Source organism: Carassius auratus, chromosome 23 (assembly GCF_003368295.1).
Source record: "Carassius auratus strain Wakin chromosome 23, ASM336829v1, whole genome shotgun sequence".
NCBI lineage: Eukaryota > Metazoa > Chordata > Actinopteri > Cypriniformes > Cyprinidae > Carassius > Carassius auratus.
The window spans coordinates 12668690-12696585 of record NC_039265.1 but is presented as its reverse complement, the minus strand read 5'-3'; the positions used below and the strand labels follow the sequence as shown (position 1 = coordinate 12696585).

General features: G+C 34.2%; 1 protein-coding gene and 2 long non-coding RNA genes across 3 annotated transcripts in view; 2 read left to right on the top strand and 1 right to left on the bottom strand.

Moving 5' to 3' along the window:
- LOC113041361 (N(G),N(G)-dimethylarginine dimethylaminohydrolase 1) overlaps window positions 1-27896 on the top strand; it is a 59467-nt gene that overhangs the window by 20997 nt on the left and 10574 nt on the right. The window contains exons 2-3 of the mRNA XM_026199835.1: window positions 26549-26648; window positions 27518-27591. Of these exons, the coding sequence (XP_026055620.1) occupies window positions 26549-26648; window positions 27518-27591 (174 nt within the window). The remainder of the gene's footprint in view (window positions 1-26548; window positions 26649-27517; window positions 27592-27896) is intronic.
- Window positions 11316-13956, bottom strand: LOC113041363 (uncharacterized). The gene is made up of 3 exons (XR_003275387.1): window positions 13895-13956; window positions 13439-13549; window positions 11316-12292 (listed from the first exon to the last, which is right to left on the bottom strand). It is a non-coding gene; the product is annotated as an uncharacterized LOC113041363 (long non-coding RNA).
- On the top strand, window positions 14843-15651 carry LOC113041364 (uncharacterized). The gene is made up of 2 exons (XR_003275388.1): window positions 14843-15487; window positions 15581-15651. It is a non-coding gene; the product is annotated as an uncharacterized LOC113041364 (long non-coding RNA).

The following is a 27896-nucleotide window of genomic DNA, read 5'->3' as shown; positions in this document are numbered from 1 at the left end:
GTATTAGCTACAATCAATTTAAAAGCATTCATATTAGCATTGAATGAAAACATTGGTGAAAGTGTGCATGAATCTCTAGATGTGGGCTCCTCCGGTGTGATTCAGTGTGATTCAGTGTGCTCTGGTTGAGCTCTGGGTCAGTAGCTGAGTTTGTTGGTGTTTCTGTCTGTAGTCTGAGGAATATCTCTGCTTGATTTAATTGTTTACAGCCACACACACGTTCTGGCGTCTCCTCATCTGTTTTCCTCTCTGTTCGTTCCACATCGCCGGTGCGGGTGAAAGGTGAGGTGTCTCTGTGAACAGGCATCAGGCCAGACATGCCAGCACTTTCCCATCATGCTCTGGGGTCAGAGTTTCCATCACAGAGTCGTCTGGAGGAAGAGGCCCTGATCACAGAGGAGCATCTCCTGACAGACACAGGCCTCCTGTAGAGTCTGTGCTCAGAGACGGTTATGGAGCTGGGCCTCCTGATGGAGCTAGACCTCACTGAAATTGGCCTACTGTGGAGTTGGGCCTCCTAATAAAGTCGGGTTTCCAGAATTAGCTGAGCCTCCTGATGGAGCTAGAACTGACAGAGACAGTGCTCCTGATGGAGCTAGGCCTCCTAATGGAGCTAAACCTACTGTGGAATTAGGCCTCCTAATAAAGTCGGGTTTCCAGATGTAGCCGAGCCTCCTGATGGCCTCCTGATAGAGTTGGGCTTCCTGATGGAGCCAGACTTTATAGAGTTGGCCTTCCTGATGGAGCTAGACTTTATAGAGATGGGCCTCCTGATGGAGCTAGACTTTATAGAGTTGACCTTTCTGATGGAGCTAGACTTTATAGAGATGGGCCTCCTGATGGAGCTAGACTTTATAGAGTTGGCCTTCCTGATGGAGCTAGACTTTATAGAGATGGGCCTCCTGATGGAACTGGGCCTCCTAATGGAGCTAAACCTCCTGTGGAATTGGGCCTCCTAATAAAGTAGGGTTTCCAGATGTAGCCGAGCCTCCTGATGAAGCTAGACTTTATAGAGTTGGCCTTCCTGATGGAGCTAGACTTTATAGAGATGGGCCTCCTGATAGAGCTGGGCCTCCTAATGGAGCTAAACCTACTGTGGAGTTGGGCCTCCTAATAAAGTCGGGTTTCCAGATGTAGCCGAGCCTCCTGATGGAGCTAGACTTTATAGAGTTGGGCTTCCTGATGGAGCTAGACTTTATAGAGTTGGCCTTCCTGATGGAGCTAGACTTTATAGAAATGGGCCTCCTGATGGAGCTTGGCCTCCTAATGGAGCTAAACCTACTGTGGAGTTGGGCCTCCTGATGGAGCTAGACCTCACTCAAATTGGCCTACTGTGGAATTGGGCTTCTAATAAAGTCGGGTTTCCAGATGTAGCCGAGCCTCCTGATGGAGCTAGACTTTATAGAGATGGGCCTCCTGATGGAGCTAGACTTTATAGAGTTGGGCTTCCTGATGGAGCTAGACTTTATAGAGATGAGCCTCCTGATGGAGCTAGACTTTATAGAGATGGGCCTCCTGATGGAGCTAGACTTTATAGAGATGGGCCTCCTGATGGAGCTAGACTTTATAGAGATGGGCCTCCTGATGGAGCTGGGCCTCCTGATGGAGCTAGACCTAACAGTTGCTCCCCAGATCCTGGATATATAGCTGCCCACTGCTCCGGGTGTGTGTTCACTGTGTGTTCACTTCTCACTGCTGTGTGTGTGTTCACTTGGATGGGTTAAATGGGTTACCATTCTTGGCAAATGTCACGGCTTTCACTTTCACTTTCATAGATGGGTCTTCTGATGGAGCTGGGCCTCCTGGTGGAGCTAGACCTCACAGAAATTGGCCTACTGTGGAGTTGGGCCTCCTGATAGAGTCAGGTTTCCAGATGTAGCCGAGCCTCCTGATGGAGCTAGACCTGACAGACGTAGGCCTCTTGACAGAGTTAAACCTCCTGACGTAGTAGGGCCTCTTGATGGAGCTGAGCCTCCTGACAGAGTTGGAGCTGTTTATAGAGCTGGGCCTCCTGATGGAGCTAGACCTTATGGAGTGTGAAACTGACCTTTGTTCTCTCTCTCCCACCAGTTTATCTTTGGTCTGTTGATCATTTTTCATGGTTTTATTTTTCTTGAAAGCTTGTCATATTTCTCCTGGTGGAGATGTTTGTTCATGATGTTGCAGACCGTCAACAGCACACGTGTTAATTTAGTAAAACTGATAAACTGTTACAGTTTTTATTAACATCATCACTAGGAATCATAATGTTTTATCACATATTCTGATTCTGTGACTACTAATTTATGTTTATTTACTGGTTTCTTTTGTATGCTGTGTACATCTTGGGACTTTTTTTTACAGAAAACAAAAGGGGTCTATGATCTACAGAAGTCTGTGGAACGCCAAAACTTTATTATTTTTTTAATATATTGTTTGCATTTAAATTTTTGTAATTTTTTTGTGTGTAATTTTTATCATTAATTGTATTATTATTGTTATTTTAAATAGCTCTATAATTGTTTTGTTTTTTAATTAGTTTTAGTTAATTTAGATTTAGTTATAATTACAATAAGTGGTCATTTTATATTACATTTTTATTTTAGTTGATGAAAGTAATTTCAAACAACAAAAAAAGTTTATTTTATTTTTTTATTTTTGTTGATGTTGTTCAAGTTCTGCTCACAGAGAGATGGAAACCTGAACCACGCACACACACACACACACACACACACACACACACACACACACACACAGCAGCTGAATTTTGTCCAGTCGTCTCCTCCTTTAGATTCAAGATTAGAAGAGAAACTCATTTGGAGATTAATGTTTCCTCTGAAGAGATTAAATATGATTCACAGCACTGCTGGGAAAACACCTCTACACTGCACTGCTATATATAATATTGAATATGCTTAAAAAAATGTTTGCTTCCTACGAAATACATTTATACTTTATCCAGTATAAAATTATAATTATTTCAGTAAAACCATCTTGCGAAAAATGTGAGTTTGACCTTGTTACAGTGTATTTCAGGATTGTTTTATTGATAATAAATCAGTTTTTGTTTATACATTTATGTCGAGTTTGCCATCTTGAGATATATTTATCTATTTGTTTGTTTACATTAATTTAAATTATATTATATTACTAATACAGTTTACATAAAGTCTTATCTCATCATGAGGGTAGATTTTATACAATTTTAGCTAAACTTTTAGTAATTTAGTTTTGTGGTTTTATTTAATGTTTGTAAAATCTTTTAAAATATTTATCTTAATTATTTTTTAATTGACATTTTATCTCTCTTAATATAAAATTAGTTAAAATGTTTTATATATACATAATATATATATATATATATATATATATATATATGTATAATGAAAAACTATACAGTAATAAATGCATACAAAATAAAAGATTTATAAGGAATAATTAGAAAAATAATGAAATATATTTATGTATTTATTTTTATATTTCTGTAAACTCTGCAATCTTGATGAAAGTTTGTGTTTTTTTTGCAGTGCATTTTGGGATTTATTTATTGTGAGATCTGGAAATGGTTAAAAACATGTCTCATCTTCTTCTCATGTTCTGTGAAAGAGAAAAAGTCAACATAAGCCAGAGTTAAATGATGAGAAATTGACATTTTATTATGCTTTTCTGACCTTTAACCCTAAATCCAAACCTCGAAACTTTCCGTGCATCAACCGTTGTGTGTCCCGGATCGCTGTGTTTATTTATCAGAGCTGTGTGTGTGTGTGTGTGTGATTGAGTCTGGAGCAGCTGTGTGTTTGTGGAGTCTCCATTCCTGCGGATCTGGATCAATATTGACAGCCAGTCGTGTCCCGAGCGCAGCACGGTTTTGTTCCCCTCCGGGGTGTTGGAGGTGTCTGGGAAGAATGTTTAGTTTTCCCGCTGTTTGTGTTGGTTTCAGATGTGTGTGTTTCTCCAGACTCTCGTAATCTCTCCGGCCCTCGTGTTCCTCTGGGGTTATAGAACCGTGATCGGATACATTTCTGTCATTCCATCGTTTATTGGTTGACACATTAATTCTGGGAAATGGAATGTTTAATGCCTCCTTTCGGAACGCTGTGTGCTGGTTTCCATGGTAACGGCGGCCTTTCTCTGGAGTTTGTTGTTTGGAATCTGCTGGCTTATATATACATATATACATGTGTGTGTGTGTGTGTGTGTGTGTGTATAAATTATTCAGTTTTTCTTTTCTTTTTTTTATTTCACACTTTTGGTGTTTTTTTTCTTTCTTTTTTATTATATTAGCAATTTTTATTCTATTTTTCTTTTAGAAATTTATTGTAATATTATTCTATTTTTTGTATTATAATTGTTTTCTGTTTTTATTTAAATCTTCTTTTTGACTTTGTTTTTATTGTTTTTGAACTTTTATTAGTATTTTAAATTATTTTATTAATTTCATTTTATTCTTTTGACTTTCTTTTGCTCTGAAGTAGTTTTTATTTTATATATCAAATTTTTTTATGTATTTTTTTTATAATCGTTTTTTATTTTTAGAGTCACAAATTTAAAAAAAAAAAGTTTTACATTTCATATTATATTTTATAATATTCTATAGCATTGTAGATTGTTTGATTGTTTTATTTTTATTATTATTTTTTACTTTTTATGGTTTAGTTTTACTCTTTTTGACTTCTCCTTGTGGTGTGAATGTTTCTTATATAAACGAGGTGTTTTGCATGAGATGTGTTTATCAGGTGCTGACCGTGAACACTTATTTCAGACGTTAAACGTGCCTCATTAGTTTCAGCAGCTGTTGTGAGACATCAGTCATGTTCACTTGTTTTCTTCTAAACGAGATTGATGTTATCTTGAGTTCTGCTTAGGAAGCTGTTTTTAGTTCATTTCATGTCTGCAGATGTTAAGATGTGTTTTAAGTTTTTCCATAAGCTTGCGCTCCTTTATTATGCTTCATCATCATTCAGTGCAGCCTTTTATTATTATTATTTTTTAATGCATTAAGAATCAGTTAGAAGTGTAATTTTTTTGTTTATTTATTTATTTTGGCATGACTTCTTGTAATTGACTCATTTACACCCTGTACAGCATGCATCATTTACTGTTTTATTGCGATTGAGTCATTAAGATCCTCAATGTCCACTCAAGCATCAGGGTGGTTTTTCTGACACAGATCTCAGTGACTCGGCAGGAGTGCTGGATGTCTCTGTGGACTCTAATCTCATCTCTGGGTACAGTAGGCCATTTATTCCTCACTGTCCACCGGACACTGTATCCGCTGAGAGCCGCTCTGCGTGACATTAGAGGCCGTTTGCGCTCATGCGCAGTGGAATGGCAGGAATGTGGCCCTCGTCCCGCAGGAGTCGCTGGATAATGACCAGCGCTGATGCATGCAGGTGGAATCCAGGGACTGCCAGAGCGTGTCGGGACAAAATGAGACACAGAGAGAGTCAATGAAGGACAAAGAGGAGGGTGAGCTCCACATCGAGTGCGGATAAAAAACCCATGAGTCAGAATTCCTGAGATTGATATACCAGGATTAAATTAAAGGGAATTGATTACAGGTGGTGGCAGATGCTTTAACATTCAAATTTTAATGTTTGCACACAGAAACAGCTTTGTTATTCGTGTTGTTTGTTTTTGTTTAACAGTAGCATTCATTTAGATTATTAAATCTATATACATACGTATATATATATATAGAGAGAGAGAGAGAGAGAGCATGCACATTTGACCTATTTTACTCAGTTTTCTGATTTTGAAAAACTTTAAAGAACTTGGTTCAACAAATCTTAATGAATTTTTTTAAAACTAAAATGTAAGTGTTCAGTTTTGTAAACAAATAAATAAATAAACAAATAAAAAGCTTTGAAATCTCTAACAGAATAAATTTGATTTTCTAATAGAAAGAATCTGACCAGTGTTTCAATCTGTTTCTAAATCTAAACAAACCGACATTTAAATCTGTTACTAAAATGCTCAATGTTTAAATTGGTTTCTGAAACAAAACAGACGGATGTCTAAATCTGTTACCGAAATGAAACAGATCGACGTTTAAATATTTTACTAAAACAAAACAGACCGACGTTTAAATCTGTTACTGAAACTAAACAAACTGACATTTAAATCTGTTACTAAAACAAAACAAACTGATGTTTAAATATTTTACTTAAATGAAACAGACTGATGTTTAAATCTGTTACTGAAACAAAACCGACATTAAATCTGTACTGAAACAAAACAGACCGACGTTTAAATATTTTACTGAAGCAAAACAGACCAACGTTTAAATCTGTAACTAAAACAAGACAGACCGACGTTTAAATCTGTTACTGAAACAAAACAGACTGACATTTAAATCTGTTACTGAAACTAAACAAACCTACGTTTAAATCTGTTACTGAAACAAAACAGATCGAGGTTTAATTATTTTATTGAAACTAAACTGATGTTTAAATCTGTTACTGAAACAGAACAGACCGATGTTTAAATCTGTTACTTTAATGAAACAAACCGACATTTAAATCTGTTAATAAAACAAAACAGACTGACTTTTAAATCTATAACTGAAACTAAACAAACCGACATTTAAATCTGTTACGAAAACAAAACAGATCGAGGTTTAATTATTTTATTGAAACTAAACTGATGTTTAAATCTGTTACTGAAACAGAACAGACCGATGTTTAAATCTGTTACTTTAATGAAACAAACCGACATTTAAATCTGTAACTAAAACAAAACAGACCGACGTTTAAATCTGTTACTGAAACTAAACAAACCGACGTTTAAATCTGTTACTGAAACTAAACAAACCGACGTTTAAATCTTTTACTTAAATGAAACAAACCAACGTTTAAATCTGTAACTAAAACAAAGCAGACCGACCTTTAAATCTGTCACTGAAACTAAACAAACCGACGTTTAAATCTTTTACTTAAACTAAACAAACCGGCATTTAAATCTGTTACTGAATCAAAACCGCCCGACGTTTAAATCTGTTACTGAAACCAAACAAACCGACGTTAAAATCTGTTACTGAAACAAAACAGACCAACATTTAAATCTGTTACTGAAACTAAACAAACCAACGTTTAAATCTGTTACTGAAACAAAACAGACCAACGTTTAAATCTGTTACTGAAACAAAACAGACTGACTTATAAATCTGTAACTGAAACTAAACAAACCAACGTTTAAATCTTTTACTGAAACAAAACAGACCGTTGTTTAAATCTGTTACTAAAACGAAACATTAAACGCATGTTTTGTAAATGTATGTATTTTATATATATTTATATATATATATGTGTGTATGTATATGTGTGTGTGTGTGTGTGTTTGTGTGTTTGTGTATATATATATATCTATATCATATATCTAGTCTCTCTCTTCAACATTTAAATCTGTAACTAAAACAAGACAGACCGACGTTTAAATCTGTTACTGAAACAGATCATATATCTAGTCTCTCTCTTACACACACACACACACACACATACACGTCTATGTTACTAAGAGGGGACTATCACTCTACACTGACCAAGAGGGGACCAGTGTTTCTGGTCATTTTTAAGAAACAAAAATTACATACAAAATTTTCATTTGAGTTCTTTTTTCATAATATAACTGAAAAAATGCATTTTTAATTTTTTTTAAAAACATGCCAAGTGGGGACCTGAGTGACGTCTACCTATCCAACAGAGGACCTCCATAGACTGCAATGCAACTGTGTGTGGAAACATTAGGGCAATTGTACCAAGTCTTTCTTTACAATCTAACTGTATTTAAATGCAACTCTAAACTTTGAAACATTCACACTATATCTCCATTAAAGAAATATTCTAATAGAAATCCAAAATGTTTAATAAATTAGTATGACATGCAGATATTTTCTGGGCTTGACACTAATACAAATACACTTCTCAATATATGAATGCAATCACACAGATATATATATATATACATATATATATATATATATATATATATATATATATATATATATATATATATATATATATATATATATATATATATATATATATATATTTGTTTCAGTCAAACCAAAAAATAATAAGACAAAACAAACAAGACACTATAGTTAATTTGAGGATAGCATAAATAAAGTAAAATGAAGAGCTCTTTAAGATAACAATTGCATGTCAATACTTCTGACAGTAAAGAGTGCATGTGTTAGATAAAATGAGTTTGATCCCCAGTTAGATGGTGACGTGTGACGCCTGTTAGACTGAATCACCTCTTCTTACATCACAGACACATTAACATTATATGTTAAGTTAAGAAACAATATTATATGTTAACTTAAGAAACAAAATTATATGTTAACTTAAGAAACAATATTATATGTTAACTTAAGAAACAATATTATATGTTAGCTTGCTGCATTGAAAAATTTCAGTTGAGTTCAGTAAAATATCTTTTAACCAGGCCACTTTAGCTGTTTAACACTGACATTTTTCAGAGGCTCCATTTTGAGGGTATTATCAGCATTGCCATTATATTCAGAAATAAATAAATAAATAAAAGTAATTTGTTAAATGTAAAGACAAACAAACAGATCACGTCATACTTCACCATCTAACTGGGGACCGGTTTGATCTTGGAGGCTAATTTTTTTTTTTTTTTTTTTTTTTTTTAAAGATAGATAGATAGATAGATAGATAGATAGATAGATAGATAGATAGATAGATAGATAGATAGATAGAATAGTGCTAATGTTGATCTGAACACGTAGGTCCCCTGTTAAATGGTAAACTGCGACATCTCTTTGGTTGCTTTGACATTTCTTGAAGATTTCATGTTAACTTTGAAAATATTCACTTGGCTAAATTTCTAAATCAATGTTACAATCAACATATATTGTAACATTATATTATCATCCTTGCCATAGCATTCAGAGATGGTGAGAATGTGAAATATTGTTAAATGTAAGGTCAGCTGATCAGGCGTCACACTTCACCATCTAACAGGGGACCAGTGTGCTTTACTCTAGTGAAATCACTATTATATGCACAGATCTGTTGTTGTGTATGTTTAGTATGTACAGTTTAGCCTGTGTGGAATTGTTTTTATTATTTGACTTTTTTTTGTTCAACACAAACAAAAATGACCCTCATTGGCCGATAAGAAACATCAAAAGAGGATTCGTTGTAGAGTGTCTGACAAAATTAATGTCTTGTAATCTATAATGTATGTTCAGAGCACCGCCGAGTGATCCCGCGATCATTAAATCGAAACATGTACGCGTATTTAAAAGGGATTTTACTACCCCGCATTTTGAGAGTGTCTCCCTGATGCTCGCAAGTTAGGCTTGATAACATATCTAGACTGTTATTAGTATGTAGGCTATGACAGGTTTTGTAGTTGTCTACAGATCTGTTATCTTTCTCTATTTGAACTTTGAATATATAGAGAGCACTTATTGTTTCTACTTAATACGACTATTATGTTATTTGTTATGTGTTTATTTGTATGTTCAGTTTGTGAAAAGGAGTTCACTTTCAGTCAGTCACTCTCAACGTCACATCGGTGATGACTGACACATTGTGAGCCTACTTCTAGAAGCTCATAATTCATGTACGGTTCCAGTGTCTAAAGAGACTCAGATAAAATCATGCAGGAGAGAATCCAGGCAGTTGAACAAAACCTTTTACACAGCTTGAGTGTTGTTGTTTTTACTGCATATGATAATTCATACTCAGAAAGTAGAACTGAAATTATATTTATTGCAAGATGATTTTTCCAGTCAAATATTTTTAGACCAGAAGTTGGTCATTAAGATTCCTTTTTTTATCTGTAAAAATCTTGTCTTGTGGCTTGAGTTAAGTGTTGGCATTAATGCTAATCAAACAATAAAAGGCGAGAAGAAAATAATTACATTAATTTCTCAAGTAAAGCATTATTAGTTTGTTTAATTTACATCAACAAAACAAATTTATGGGTTAAAAAGAGCAGAAAGAGCTCTTTAAGATAACAATTGCATGTCAATACTTCTGACAGTAAAGAGTGCATGTGTTAGATAAAATGAGTTTGGTCCCCAGTTAGATGGTGACGTGTGACGCCTGTTAGACTGAATCACCTCTTCTTACATCACAGACACATTAACATTATATGTTAAGTTAAGAAACAACATTATATGTTAAGTTAAGAAACAATATTATATGTTAACTTAAGAAACAATATTATATGTTAACTTAAGAAACAATATTATATGTTAGCTTGCTGCATTGAAAAATTTCAGTTGAGTTCAGTAAAATATCTTTTAACTATGCCACTTTAGCTGTTTAACACTGACATTTTCCAGAGGCTCCATTTTTTTGTAGGGTATTATCAACATTGCCATTATATTCAGAAATAAATAAATAAAATAAATGTAATTTGTTAAATGTAAAGGCAACCAAACAGATCACATCATACTTCACCATCTAACTGGGGACCGGTTTGATCTTGGAGGCTAATTTTTTTTTTTTTTTTTTAAGATAGATAGATGGATGGATGGATGGATGGATAGATAGATAGATGGAATAGATAGATAGATAGATAGATAGATAGATAGATAGATAGATAGATAGATAGATAGATAGATAGATAGATAGATAGATAGATAGATAGATAGATAGATAGATAGATAGATAGATAGATAGATAGATAGATAGATAGATAGATAGATAGATAGATAGATGGAATAGTGCTTATGTTGATCTGAACACTTAGGTCCCCTGTTAAATGGTAAACTGCGACATCTCTTTGGTTGCTTTGACATTTCTTCAGAATTTCATGTCGACTTTGAAAATATTCACTTGGCTAAATTTCTAAATCAATGTTACAATCAACATATATTGTAACATTGTATTATCATCCTTGCCATAGCATTCAGAGATGGTGAGAATGTGAAATATTGTTAAATGTAAGGTCAGCTGATCAGGCGTCACACTTCACCATCTAACAGGGGACCAGTGTTTTTATTTTATTTTTTTATTTACTTCATTAAAATCTTCAGTTGGCTCCAGTAAATTAGATGAACTGAATGTCTTTTAACATTTGCACATTTGTAGATCCAACTGAAAATTCTCAATGCAACAATCAATATACATTTTTGAGTTTTGACCTCTATGTGTGTATTAGTGTCAGGTGTTGTATGGACAGCTACAATAAAATACATTGGCACTTTAGTCGTTTAACACACTGACATTTTTCAGAGCAGCACTTGATTTAGGGGCTCCATTTTTATTATCAACATTGCCAAGAAAAGTAAAACAACAAATCAAAATGAAAATAATAAAATATGTTTTTTTTTTTTTTTTAAATAGTTCAAAATTACAGTGGCTTACATCAAAGTTATAACAGGTCTAAAACAGAGTCCCAAACAGCAGCTGAAAACAGCTGTATTCAGTCATTTCAATGCTATGACGCACTGATGCTGCATGTACATGGACCTTCAGTGTCACGGCACAGTTATGACTCAACACTGATACTCCACATCACAAGCTCTCAGGGTTCATGGGCTCAGTACTGTTCACCCAAACTTCTCCTAACTGAAATTATTCTGTTGAGCACAAAGTATTTAACTGTTTTCCAGTCTCTTCCATTGTCCTTTAGAATCCTGTTTGCATTTATGCATCTTTCACAGTCCACTTTTCCAGGAGCCTTCATTTCCTCCAAGTAGATCTTGAAACAGTGTTCTATGACTTTCCTCTGTTTCTGACCAGGGCTTTCTGGCTCTTGCTATTTAACAAAATTAAAAGATAAAAAATATATATAGTGAATAAATATATGAATGAATTAAAAAAAATAATGTCAATAATACATACTTTACAAAGTTGAAAACATGAAAAGACAATGATCTTTAGATCTTGTGTATTGTTTATGGTGAATGGAACATATCGTTTTGATTTAATGGCACTAGTGATTTACTGATGTGTCCAAGACTGAAGTCTGAAGTCTTTCCTGAGCTGTAGCTGTTTGTGGTTGATATTTGATAAGACTGGTGATCAAACCTGTAAATTCACACTAATACTTATATCCAATCATTATAATGCTTATTGTAAACTCTACAATAAGTCTTTGCACATAGTTTTGACTTCCTGAAGGCATTCCTCAATAGTAGGACGCTCTTCCACTGATTTGCTCATCATTCTGCTTAAGATATGTTTAGTCTTTCATCACATTGAAGACTCAAGTTACTCGTTCTGACATGTAGAGACAGACCAAGTGGATCCTGGGTGTAGGGTGTAGTGGTCAGATGAGGGTGTTGTCCATCCGTCAGGATGTAATGGACCAAGCATCCTGCTACCTGTAATATAGAAGATTCATTTATATCAATGGCCACCTGACTAAGCTGTACAGAATTAATACAATTAATAATAATATTGTTATGAACACTGAAAGTGACATGCAGAACATTTCAACAAGTGCTCTTTTTTGTAAAACTGATTTTAATTAATGCTTTAATAAATTATTTTAATCATATTTGTTACAGACTCAAATTGTATCATTGCATACATTAAACTTGTTTACTTGCATCCCCTTTTATACTCAAACCCAGACCCAAATTAAAAGAAGTAATTCATGTAATAACACACTAGTAATTCATGATTAACTTAACATTTTAAGGATCCAGAATTGTGCATTAGTTAAGAATAAACATTGTATTGTAAAGACCATACCAGTGCGGATTGTTTTTTCTTCACTTTGATCAGTAATCTCTATTGTGTTGTAGTGCTATCTGCTCTGTTCACACTCTCTCTCTCCCCCGCAAACATCACACCTCTCACAGGATCAACACACCTGATCAGTGAGTCTGGGATCAGGAAGACTGTTTTAATGTTTTTAAAAGAAGACTTTTCTGCTAATCAAGGCTGCATTTACCTGATCAGAAATATTGTAAAATGAATTTAATGAGTACTTTTTAGGATTTTTTAATGAAAATAAAGTTCAAAATTACAGCATTTATTTAAAATAAACTGAATAGACCTATATAGAGATATCTATAGATATATTGTCTATATATACAGTATACGTATATGTGTGTGTGTGTGTATATATATATATATATATATATATATATATATATATATAGAGAGAGAGAGAGAGAGAGAGAGAGAGAGAGAGAGAGAGAGAGAGGGAGAGGGAGAGAGAGAGAGAGAGAGAGAGAGAGAGAGAACTGTTACTTTAAACTGTGATATATCACTATTATATAGTTTTCACTGTACTTTTTTTTATTAAATAAATGAAGACTTGGTGAGCAGAATATTCTTTTAAAGACATTTTAAAAATCGTACTGATCCCAAACTGATTTAACATTGTTTGTAACAAGTTTGCCAGGTTAATTCCATTATTTTACATTAAAACTCAAAGTAAATTTGATTTACTACAAATAAATAACAATTCATGAAATAACTCTTAAATATGAGCTAAAGTTATTGAAATAGAAATGTACCTGTCTCCATGAGCTGTCAGGATCTCCGCAGTCGAACATCATTTCTTCTCCTTTAGTGATGTTTGTGGTCACAAATGCACACAAATGTGCTCTTTTCTGTTCATCAACAATCTGTTGGTCACAAACACATACACACGCACATATTAGCTTTAGAGAATACATACATTTATGATACAAGTTTAATATGTGTCCCAGTTGTTTTCGAGTTCCAGTGATTATCAATATTAAACATTTTATCAAGTATGATTATCAGTACATTACAATCTTTATAACTGTGCATCAAAATTAAAATACACTAAATATTCAAGCCACTGATTATCTATAAATTCTGTAGTTATTTTTTCACACTGCACACTATGAACAAGTAATAACATTGCACAGTACACTTAATAATTAATTGTAATTAATATTTGCAGTCATACAGTATTGGAGACAGAGTCTTAAATGATAACTTACCTTTCTCTTGACTCTTGACTGAAATGTGTCTTTATCTTTCCCAGATGCGATGAATTTCAAAGCTTCCTTTTCAGGACAGACTCTTCTGGGTCTCATTTTCCTGTGAAATATTCAAGATCTTTTTAGGGTACACTGCATTTGCCAAAATGAAAAACAATATTTAGCAATATTAGAAACAACCACAAAAAAAAAAAAATCAATAAATGAACAAATATATCCAGTAAATAGAGATTAAACAGCACTAACATTTACTAAGAGACTACATGCAAATTTTAACAGTATGCCTGCATTTTTGCATTTTTGGCAGACATTTATTTTTTAAGGCTACCATTTACATATTATCAGAATCTAAATTCAGAATATATAACTTACCTTTTCAGTGTTGAATGGAAAAAAGAGATAGAAATGGCCTTAGTAGGCTTTGTTGTATGTGGTCCCTTGTAGGCAATGTAGGAATCTCAAAAAGCTGTTTGTCCTTCAAGGTTTTATAATTTTATTTCACAAAAAAATAAAAAATTCAATGTAGATTTTGTCAGAAAAACAGTATATATATAACCCCACCCAGATATCTGGTCCGTGATTGGATGAGACTCAGTTAGCCCGGATACTGTTGGTACTGTTGCTGTGAAGGGCAGGTGATAATGTGGAGACATTAGTGTTATTAGCATAAGAAGAGAGCACAATCAGTTTACCAGACACTGCTGGGGGAATTGGGGGATGTGGGGATTCTTTAAAACAAGTCACTTTGACTGGGATTGGTTTGCTTTTAGATTATGTAGCTTGAAAAATAATCAGGGAATTTTTATTTTTTTTTTACACTCAAGGGCATTAAGTGCTAGAAAGATTATAAAAGTATTAAAAACTATTTGTGTTGTATTCAAAGTCTTCTGAATTCATACAATAAGTTTCTGTGAAAAGTTTCAACATTGAGGAATTAATTGCTGAAAATAATTCCACTCCATAAACACAGTCATCATAAAATACAGCTGAATTTGAGTTTAAGATAAAAGACATCAAAACTGACGTAATAAATGTCCCTGTCCACAGCGTTTGTCTGTTGATGCAAATGTATCTTAATGAAACCAGTGAAATACCCTGCACATGGAAAACCTGCACTAAATGGACAAACTAAAAATTGACACCAAGGGCTCCTGACCAAGAGTCAAGTGTTGAAAAAGTGTAAAAGACGGTCCCCAATGAGACTGTGAATTGTGACGCCTGTTTGGTTGCCTTACATTTATCAGTATTTAATATTCTGTTTATCTATGAAACAACAATGTTGATAATAACACTAAAACAGCCATTCTTGCCATCAGAAATAGTTAAACTTAAGTAAAAACATAAGACATAGAGTGACTCGTCAGGTCGAGATGCAATGCATAAGAGAATGGCCAGCACGCTGATGACTGGTCATACAGAAGCTGATCATACAGATGACCGGTCATACAGACCGCATCATACAGACAGTGATCACATCCTGATGTAACCAATCGCTCTCCAGCTGGAGGAAGTGCTGCTTTATAATCACAGAACATTCACTCGCTATTAAAGTGATTCTGGCTGCTAGAAAGGAGAACATATCCTACAACATGAGTAAGTTCTACATTTTCTAATCACTTATTCTACAAATGTTGCAACTATGTTTAAACATGTTTAACAAAACTGTCTTTCCTTTTTTCTTTTAAGAAAAGTCAAGTCAACAGTTCACATTGTTCACTCTAAACAAGAATTTCACTTCATCAGAAAGTTCAGTCCTCAAGAAAAAAAGGTATGTTGCTACTCAACATATTTTGAATATAAAATGTTCTGAATACAAAAATATATACTCCCAAAAATGGAATTGCCACAATCAACAAGAATCATAAAGGTCAATCTCATTTCAAGACAAGTAAACCTCTTAGTGTTAGTGTGTATTCATATGAATATCTTTCAGTTTCAGGGATCAGCTTTAACGTTTAAACCTGTGAGTTTTGGCTGTCCATGTTAAAGACTGGAAATGGAACAATAAAATAAACATCCTATAAAGTTTTCAGCAATTATGGAACCTCCAAAGATTTGAGCCATAATTAATAATTTGTATTGTATATTTTCTATCAGCTGCATGCAGAATCTGGATTGTTGGGACTGTTACATTGGACGTGGTGGAAAGCAAGCAAGGGAAACCATGGACACAAATCTCAGTGTGTCCTCCCAGGTCCAGTGTTTGGCAGAGGAGGCATGTGTTGGGGTGACCTCCTTCCTTTCTTCCAACAGTGTCTTAAAGAAAGAACTGAACAAATGAAGATTAAGCTTTCTTCAATCGACCCGAGGCTCCACTGGAGGAAAGGTGGACAAAGTCAGGAAGTTTGTGAACAATGTGATGGCCAAGTTTGTTCTCTGTGTTAATGGGAGCATTGTCCATCATCCACACATAGTGTTTGACAAACCTGAGCTATATTTAAATGAGGAGGTTCATTTAAGCCCTAAGGGAAAATGATATATATTTTTTTTAACTGATATTATCCAGTGTCTGAAAGACCACAGACCATAAGCCTGATGCTGGATTGGTGCATGTTATGGGAAAGAAGGTCTCCTGTATTTTTTTTAAGTACCTGTAAAAGTACCCAGCAGTGTTCAACAAATGCCTGACTTAATAAAAGTATTCCCCGGACTTACTGCTATGATCTTATTTTATTTATCTAGCATTTAAAAATAAAATAATATACAATACCTAAAATATAAACAGCTTCTTTGTTAAAATTTCAACCTAAATTTTATAATAATAAATTAGTATCTGGTAAAATTAAATACTATTTGTATCATTTCATTTATAAAATACACTTAAATGGACCTGCTTTCTTTTCTGGGCTTTGCTTGTATGTCTGAATATCTGTTTGCTGTGAGAGGCCAGGTGATAATGTGGAGGCATTAGTGTTATTAGCATATGAAGAGAGGAGACCATCAGTTTACCAGACACTGCTGGGGGAACTGGGGGTGTGGGGATTCTTTAAAACAAGTCACTTTGATTCAGATTGATCTGCTTTAAGATTATGTAGCTGGAAAAATAATCTGATTTTATTTTACTTTTTTATAATGCACTAGCCAGGAAAGACCATCATACACATTGTAGATACTGAACAAAATCAGTTCATTTCAATGTTTCCATGTTTAGGTCACCATTTTGTTTACTACTGCATGGTCATTTCTACACAGACTAAACTGTACATACTAAACTTACACAACAACAGGTCTGAACCTGAACTGTACTACTAACTTAAAAAGAACACCGCAATTAAAGTCTTTTAAATCATTGATGCAACTTATAACAATGACATTTTCTGAATGAGGAATTGTTTTATTTTTTTGTGTGGCTTAACGTCGGGTTTTGAGTAGACTTTTCTATTTAAATTATTAATTTTAAGTTTACTCCGTGACGTCACGTTGTTGTTCTAATCGACGTTCAGAAGAATCCATTCAACACGGCGGATAATCACAAGCGACTGGAGCAAACTTATGGAACAACTTGTAAGTACATCAAAACAATTGTGAAAATGTCTTATTGAATATCAAGATAAAGGGATGTTTTTATTTTTGGGAAATGCTGTTTTTACACAGCGCCCAAGCGCTTTTGAATGCACATTGATTTGGATTCTATTTTAGCATCACTGCTCACAGTATGATGTTAACGTCAAAGAAGGGCACTAATCTTAACTTTAGCTGGCATTTCATCACTAAACGATTTGAATGTCACTGATGTTAACTGTGATGTTTAGGACTGCGTTTCTCAAAAGCATTATGAGCAAGTCGATTGTTGAGACCATTTGGTGTCAAATGTTTCTACGCTCATCTTAGCTCTTTTGGGGAAATGCCCTGGTAAACGTGTGTTTGTTTGTTTTTTGGTCTGTTTTTAAACAACTAGCTTCTAAGAGTACTAATCCAAAATTAGGTTTAAGCTTACACACAGACATGAATATTGTAATATATTAAAATTACAAAAGAAATGTACAAACTTGTAGTAAACCTTTACAAATCTTTCTTAAACTGCAGGCTGAGCTGGATGCTGAATATAACAGAGTGAGCCTCAACACTTCAGGTAACTTCTGTTGAGCTGAAGAGCAAACCTAACTTAACAGGACACAGACTTGGCTTTCTCTTTTCCAATGTCAGTTAAACACTTTACGTTTTTGTGGTTTTCTAGGTTTCACCATATCAGAGACCTGCAGGATTCCACAGACATTCATGACATTCTAAACGTCTGATCTTCATGTGAGGGCAAATCACAAACACTAACTGCCTCCATCACCGTTTTTTTATTATTATAGTTTTTTTTTTACATGATGTCAACATTAAGGAGCCCTTCATGCTTTCCCAGTGTACATGTGTGAGAATAAATGTTCTTTAGGACATAAAATGTAAGAATTAACTGCCATAATAGATCTGAAATAAGAGTGATGGAATTATGACGTCAGAGCTGCGGGTTGCTTTGAGATTTTCATATGTTTTTTTCAATGGAGTTTTTCAATTTATGAATAAAATAGTTCCTGTGGTAAACATAACTTGACGATGCTTCTTTTTATTTTCTACAGTGTAAACTGCACACACTCACAGCCTAAAATTTTCTTATTTAAATTAAAATTAAATTAAAAATTAAATTTATGCATTTAGCAGACGCTTTTATCCAAAGTGACTTACAGTGCATTCAGGCTATCAATTTTTACACATCATGTGTTCCCGGGGAATCAAACCCCCAAACTTGCGCTTGCTTGCGTATTTTTATTATTTTTTGCTTATTTAGCTATTTATTAAAAACATCGTTTTTCAAAAATGAACATAACTGCTTTAATATTTGTGTCTGATGTTGTCTACACTGGATGTGACACGATCCCCATCAGTGAAATGATGCTCGTTCTGTTTATGATCAAATATACTGACACTACGTTCAGATGATGTGACACTATAGTGTGATGTCATCAAGTTTACACACACTTTCAGCTCAGCGGGGCACTGCACAACTCTCACGTTCGGTGTAGACATGGTTAGACAGTGTCTGCTCTATTACAAATAATTTATATTTAAATCAATCAATAAATAATAGATAATTCTGCCTTTATATATATATATATATATATATATATATATATATATATATATATATATATATATATATATATATAATAATCTTGTCTCAGTTTTAAATTTGACTGTTAAATTATAAAGAATGACATTTTAACTGCTTTCGAACTACTTCTTTGTCATCTGAATATTGATTTTAAGTAGGGGGAAAATCAATTAAAATTGTAAATCAGATTTGTTTATGAAAAAATTAGTTTTTTGTTTGTTTGTTTTTTAGGCCATATCGCCCAGCTCTAGAACGATCCCATGGTGAATTACTCTTCTGGGTTCTGATGTTAAAGTTCCCCCCACTCTGTTGGCATTACATATTAATGTCTACTTTAGTCTCTGACGATAAAGTTTTCCTCTCTGCACTTATTCCAGGATGAATTGAGCGAGACATCACTGACACAAGCCCCTCTCCTGCTGATTGTGTTATCATGGACAATGTCCTGCAAGCACTGCAGTTGTGATGAGATGATCTTCCAGTGTTTCACATTCAGAAATACACAGATCGTGCGGTTTAAAAAAGGCTGAATATTTTTTTGAGTTTTTGATTCTTTTTTTAGTTAGTATTTGTAATTTATAAAGTACCAAAATAATTGCTAAATGAAAAACATATGTATGATAAACAGTTTTAAGTACACTGCACTTAAACATTAAGCAAAAAAAAAAAGCTTTTTAGCTTGACTTGACTAAATTAATTCATGTAATTATTATGATGTATAATTTAAAATAAAAAATGTAGTTGCTTAAATATTCTTTTTTTTTTTTTTTTTTAGATAATTGGTGTCCACAAAAAAATTGGAGTATTTACAACTTATAAGTTTTTAGAGTGTAGAAGTGATGTGACTAAACTAAAGCACACTGGTCCCCTGTTAGATGGTCATGTGTGATGCTGGTTGACCTTACATCTAGCATCTACACTATCTGTGTATGCAACACCAATGTTGATCATAACACTAAAATACCTGTTCAACAAACACTGTAAAAAGATTTTAGGGTAAAAAAAAAAACAATATTAATACTACTAGTGAACAATTCAAAAGTAATTTAAGTAATTTAGTAAAATGAGTAATATAATAATATGCATTATAGTCAAAATTGTGTATAAAGACAGATAATATGTGTAACTCATATGTCATTATTACATTCAGAAATAATGTAAAAAATGGCTAAATAGAATTAAACTTAGTAGGCTTCTCATGGCAAAATCAGCCAAATAGACGTCACAATTCACCATCTAACTGGGGACCAAAGTCATTCTAACAGAATCTCTTGTGTGTCTATTTCCACACTGCTTAAACTCTCAAGCGTTCTCAACTGATCACATACTGACAGAAAACACTGTTTCTCCACATGCAGGTGCTCCATGGCTTTGAATGAGAAACCTTTAGCATCAATATGCAGAATCTATGGCCAAATGTTATTTCCTGATGAAATAATATATTGGGGTACACATACTCATGGACATTTAGTGCAAGAAAGATTATAAAAGTATTAAATACTATTTGTGTTGTATTCAAAGTCTTCTGAAGTCATACAATAAGTTTATGTGAAAAGTTTCAACATTGAGGAATTAATTGCTGAAAAAATTCCACTCCATAAACACAGTCATCATAAAATACAGCTGAATTGAGTTTGAGATAAAAGACATCTAAACTGACGTAATAAATGTCCCTGTCCACAGCGTCTGTTGATGCAAAGGTATCTCAATGAAACCAGTGAAATACCCTGCACATGGAAAAACTGCACTAAATGGACAAACTAAAGATTTACGCCAAGGGTTAACTGTAAACTGACATTAAGAACTTTTACTTACAAACTGTTGTTAAAATTAAATTTAAGATTTTAAGATGAAATGTAAGATTTTTTTCAAGCATTTTTTACAACATCTGCTGAATAGTAGTAAAATATGCTACTCATGTCAAACAAAATTGTTTTTGACAGAAAAAAGTTCAATAAGTAAAAACTATAAACACCGTAGTCCACGATAAACCCTTTAAATTGAACAGTATTCGTCAGTAATAGAATTGTTGAGTTTTAAGCTCCAGAATCTTTAAAGTGCGTTTGTTATTCGAGAAAGGGCAAATCAGCCAGACATGTATCGCACGTCACCATCTAACTGGGGACCAAACTCATTTTATCAAACAAATGCACTCTTTACTATTAAACGTACTGACCTGCAATTGTTACCTTAAAGAGCTCTTTCTGCTGGTTTTTACCCATACAATGTCAAAAGTTTTGTTGGTGAAAACTGAAGTGTAAATTTGGTTCAATGATGTTCAATAATTTTTTTCACTTGAACAAAATCAGTTCATTTCAATGTTTCCATGTTTAGGTCACCATTTTGTTCACTACTGCATGGTCATTTCTACACAGACTAAACTGTACATACTAAACATACACAACAACAGATCTGTGCATGTAGTGGTGATTTCTCTAGAGTAAAGCACACTGGTCCCCTGTTAGATGGTGAAGTGTGACGCCTGATCAGCTGACCTTACATTTAACAATATTTCACATTCTCACCATCTCTGAATGCTATGGCAAGGATGATAATATAATGTTACAATATATGTTGATTGTAACATTGATTTAGAAATTTAGCCAATTGAATATTTTCAAAGTCGACATGAAATTCTGAAGAAATGTCAAAGCAACCAAAGAGATGTCGCAGTTTACCATTTAACAGGGGACCTAAGTGTTCAGATCAACATAAGCACTATTCCATCTATCTATCTATCTATCTATCTATCTATCTATCTATCTATCTATCTATCTATCTATCTATCTATCTATCTATCTATCTATCTATCTATCTATCTATCTATCTATCTATCTATCTATCTATCTATCTATTAAAAAAATGCACAAATTGGCCTCCAAGATCAAACCGGTCCCCAGTTAGATGGTGAAGCATGACGTGATCTGTTTGGTTGCCTTTACATTTAACAAATTACATTTATTTATTTATTTATTTATTTATTTATTTATTTCTGAATATAATGGCAATGCTGATAATACCCTACAAAAAAATGGAGCCTCTGGAAAATGTCAGTGTTAAACAGCTAAAGCCTGGTTAAAAGGTGTTTTACTGAACTGAGCAGCAAGCTAACATATAATATTGTTTCTTAACTTAACATATAATGTTAATGTGTCTGTGATGTAAGAAGAGGTGATTCAGTCTAACAGGCGTCACACGTCACCATCTAACTGGGGACCAAACTCATTTTATCTAACACATGCACTCTTTATTGTCAGAAGTATTGACAAGCAATTGTTATCTTAAAGAGCTCTTTCTGCTCTTTTTAACCCATAAATTTGTTATGTTGATTTAAATTAAACAAACTAATAATGCTTTACTGGAGAAATTAATGTAATTATTTTTCTCCTCTCCTTTTATGGTTTGATTAGCATTAATGCCAACACTTAACTCAAGCCACAAGACAAGATTTTTACAGATAAAAAAAAAAAGGAATCTTAATGACCAACTTCTGGTCTAAAAATGTTTGACTGGAAAAATCATCTTGCAATAAATATAATTTCAGTTCTACTTTCTGAGTATGAATTATCATATGCAGTAAAAACAACAACACTCAAGCTGTGTAAAAGGTTTTGTTCAACTGCCTGGATTCTCTCCTGCATGATTTTATCTGAGTCTCTTTAGACACTGGAACCGTACATGAATTATGAGCTTCTAGAAGTAGGATCACAATGTGTCGGTCATCACCGATGTGACGTTGAGAGTGACTGACTGAAAGTGAAATCCTTTTCACAAACTGAACATACAAATAAACACATAACAAATAACATACTAGTCGTATTAAGTAGAAACAATAAGTGCTCTCTATATATTCAAAGTTCAAATAGAGAAAGATAACAGATCTATAGACAACTACAAAACCTGTTATAGCCTACATACTAATAACAGTCTAGATATGTTATGAAGTCTAACTTGCGAGCATCAGGGAGTCACTCTCAAAATGCGGGGTATTAAAATTGCTTTTAAATACGCGTACATGTTTCGATTTAATGATCGCGGGAACACTCAGCGGTGCTGAGTGTACATTATAGATTACAAGACATTAATTTTGTCAAACACTCTACAACAAATCCTCCTTTGATGTTTCTTATCGGCCAATGAGGGTCATTTTTGTTTGTGTTGAACAGAAAAAAGTCAAATAATAAAAACAATTCCACACAGACTAAACTGTACATACTAAACGTACACAGCAACAGATCTGTGCATATAATAGTGTTTTCACTAGAGTAAAGCACACTGGTCCCCTGTTAGATGGTGAAGTGTGACGCCTGATCAGCTGACCTTACATTTAACAATATTTCACATTCTCACCATCTCTGAATGCTATGGCAAAGATGATAATACAATGTTACAATATATGTTGATTGTAACATTGATTTAGAAATTTAGCCAATTGAATATTTTCAAAGTTAACATGAAATTGGCAAGAAATGTCAAAGCAACCAAAGAGATGTCGCAGTTTACCATTTAACAGGGGACCTAAGTGTTCAGATCAACATTAGCACTATTCCATCTATCTGTTCTATCTATCTATCCATCTATCCATCCATCCATCCATCTATCCATCTATCTATCCATCCATCCATCCATCCATCCATCCATCTATCTGTCTATCTGTCTGATCAAATTATCATCACTGATAGGACCTTCTCAGGAATGGGTTTTGATTGCATTCATACGTTGAGAAGTGTATTGGGGTTAAGCCAAGAAAATGTCAAATAAATGTAAAAAAAAAAAAATTATATATATATATATATAGTTAATTATAAGAGGCATTACCTCTGCCCTTGAACTGTTGACAGCTGGCTAACTCTAATTATATTACTACTTTTTATTACTATTATTATTATTTGAAAAATAAAGAAACTAAGTACCTACAAACTAACTATAATGACACTTCTCAATGTGTCAGTATTATAAGTACATATACGTATATTGTGTATGTATACAGTAAAAACTACATTTATTCAGACACCTTGAACATTTCAAACGCTATCACAGTTTATTTGCTATAGTTTAGATAATGGTAATAAAAGATGACAAGAACTCAGAGTTAACCTGTCAGAACAAATTCATCTTGATAATGTCAGATAGCATTTAAACAAAAAATGGTCAGGTCTATTGGCAGAATAATTTTTATCAAATTTACTGGTAGTCTACTTTATGAGGAATTTTTGGTTATAATATGTCAGTTTTTCAAAAATTATATATTGATTGTTGCATTAAAAAAAAAAGCACACTGGTCCCCTGTTAGATGGTGAAGTGTGACGCCTGATCAGCTGACCTTACATTTAACAATATTTCACATTCTCACCATCTCTGAATGCTATGGCAATGTTGATGATAACAATAAAATACCAGTTCTTGACATTCAACATACACTGTTAAAAAATTTTGGGGTAAAAAATATATAAATAAACTTTTTTTAGCATTAGAGTGAAATAATAATGCTAATAATTCAGACACTATTTTGCCTCACTGTAATGTGGTCCTCCTGGATGTTTGAGAATATGAATGTTTTAAGAGTTTAGAAGAGTTTAGGAGTTTAAAAGACTGGTTTGTGTTCAATCTCCTCTCAGAGCCCCAGAGTCTCTCTGGAACAGCAGGCATTCAGACAATAGAGGAGTGTGAACGACGTGTGTGAATTTGCCCTTACAGTTCCTGCCCCGGCCTACAGGGGCGCTGCTGAGAATGAGTTTAAACACACACACACGTCCAGGTCCCCACTTGGTCAAAATTAAAAAAACTTCACCAGGGGCTTTTTCAGTTGATTTTAGCATGATTTAAGGCATGTCTAACAGGGGACCTGAAAAATGTCCCCTCTTAGCTCTGAGGTCCCCTGTTGGTGAGTGTGTAACGACACCATGGTCCCCTGTTGGATAGGTAGACAAGTACACACACACACACACACACACACACACACACACATACTGTATATATAGATAGAGAGAGCGAATAAAAATATACAAAATGAATAAAAATGCATATAATGGTATATTTGTATATTTAGACATAAATAAATTACATTTATGAATAAAAAGTTTAATCACAAAACTAATCACAAGACTTTTGTACTTATTAAAAAGCTGAGACATTTATGTTAGACCAAAACATACGTATAAACAGCAGTTATTCTAGTGATGCCGCTGGTGTTTGTCTGTGTTTGTTGAGCTGCTCTTGTGTGCTTTTGAGTCTTCACTTATGTAATAAACACCTGGATGACATCATGCTTGGCGACAGCAGCGAGGGGAAGCAGAGTCCGCGGTGACCTCATCTCCAGATATCCAGTGGAAACACTGATTCATCCTTCAAAAGATCCAGACCCCAGAGAGCCGCTAAAGCAGCTGTAAACCTCACACGCGAACCTCACTTCCTCTAAATCTTTCTCCTCGTAAACCTTTTACATGTTTCCTTCAGCATGACATCACCCTCGGCCCCTGCTGATGATGTCATCCGCGGCTCCTGGCAGCGGCCGAGATTGGCTTCTTCCCCGCAGGCCAACACTCTCCTCCAGGACCGGATTAACAGGAGCGCTTCTGCTTTTACGAGGGCGGAGTTTGGTTTGATTTCTTACACCATCGTGACACACTTTTTTTGGACTGTTAGTTGAAAGTGTGGTGTACTGTGTATGTAATAAGTTCATTTCCATCAGTTTGACATGTGGACTGATTGGTAACCTGATTAATAAAAATAAGTGCTTATTTACGCTTTGTGATATGTCTCTTGTTTTATTTAATTGTATTCCTATCCGGATTGTTTTGATGATGCACATCTTAGGAAAATGTATGTTTTTGGTAATGTGATACTAAGAAAACATAACTAAGAAAAAGTGATCAGAGCAAACAAAAACATGGAGATTTTTTGCCCTCATGTGTTTTAACATTTTTTGTTACTTTCAATGCTATTTTTCCATTCAAATTGTTGTTAATTTCTGTTTTTTTTATATTATTATTTGACATTTTTTATAGTCTTATTTGTAAATATTCAGATTTGATAGTATTTTTTTTATTGCATTTTTTTATGTTCATTATTATTGTTGTTTATCTTTAATTTGTGGGTGTGTGTGTGCGTGTGTTTGTGTGGGTGTGTGTGTGCGCCATTACAATGCCCATAAAATGAACTACAACCCCATCGAGCAAATTTGTGTGAACATTATGAAATGAAATCAGGTTTTGGAGGAAAAAAAGCTCAGTATTTTCAGACCTGTCAGGTGTACTAATAATTTTGGCCACCACTGTGTGTAAGACATACTTTTTACCTGATCTCATGTGTTGAATATGGTATTTTTTTCCTTTTTTATCTCCTTGTTGTTGAAAAGCATCAATAAAAAATGTGTTAAATTAAAAGCCTTTGTAGTTGTTAAAGTTCTCATAAGAGTATTTTATTTTCTTTTTTTACTTTCTATGTGAACACAACTTTCACCACAACCACACACTGCATTTTGTGTGGTTTTTATGCAGTGTATTTTTTTGTAAGTTTCATCAAAATGAATAAATGTAAATGTATTTCTGTTTCAGACGGAGGCTGTGAAAGCTGCGTTGACTCAGCTTGGTCTTAATATAGTCGAGATGAGCGATGAATCAGCCACGCTGGACGGAGGAGACGTCCTGTTCACAGGTACCAAATTTAGCTTATAATACCTTTATTGAACAGCCCTATGTGGCAGCATCAGCCAATTCAAATGCCGTGTTATGCATACAAATTGAAGCACGGTTGAAGAATGATTTTTGTGAAAAGTTAAAACATATTTTCCAGCATGGGTTTAAAGCGTCACCTAGAAACAAATCAGAATATTCAGTATTTTACAGAGTCTCAGACTGTTTGACTCCTCTGATCAAAGATGCATGAATCTGTGAGGATTATTTTTACACGTTTAACTCTTTCCCTGCCAGCGTTTTAAAAAACAAAAACAAGTTACCAGCCACTGACATCATTTTTTATTATTTGTACAAAATTCTCATGGCCCCCAGAATATTTTATTGTATGAATATCTGAACGTTAAGTGTGTCAAAATAAAAATCAGAGCCTCTGCTTTTAAACAGCTTCATGCATAATTTTTTTTAACAACACTTTCACAAAGAATTAAAAATTTTGATCAAAAACTGTTACTGTTCTGGATTCAACCGTCACGTTTCACTGTTCACAGATCAGACCAGAACTACTGATGCGCAAACTTAAACTCTTACACCAGAACATGTAAGAAACTGATCTCAGTTGTATTTTTAAAGGAATCATGAAGTTTCTTCATACAGCTGAATGCTGAAGCTTCTCACTGGCCTCAGAGAAATCGAGGTAGAAGTAAACCCAGTGAACTCAGAGAGTCGTTAGGAAGCCTTAACTGATGTCCCTTTGCAAATGAGTCTGGTTTCCTTTGATCAGAGACGGAAACTAGATACAATCCAAATTGTTGTCTGGAGCAGCACTCATTAATGTGTATGAGCAGATCAGCTGCTGCGGGTGAATGTAAATGTGTGTCTGATGTTCAGGTAGAGAATTCTTTGTGGGATTATCCAAGAGGACCAATCAGAGAGGAGCAGAGATCCTGGCCGACGCCTTCAAGGTGAGTCTGATCTATCTATCTATCTATCTATCTATCTATCTATCTATTAGGGGTGTAACGGTTCACAAAATTCACGGTTCGGTTCGATACGATACACTGATGTCACGGTTCGGTTCGGTTCGGTTCGATACGTTTTAGATACAGCAAAATGTAAAAACATCTCAACTTTTCAGAATGCCGCAAGCGCACCGCGGGTCATGTGACAAGAACCAACCAATCAGCTTCATCCTTTCCCGTAACAACGTTGAGAGCTCAGCCAAGATGAAGGATCAGCTGATCATAGTTGTATATGGATTGCAATTTTG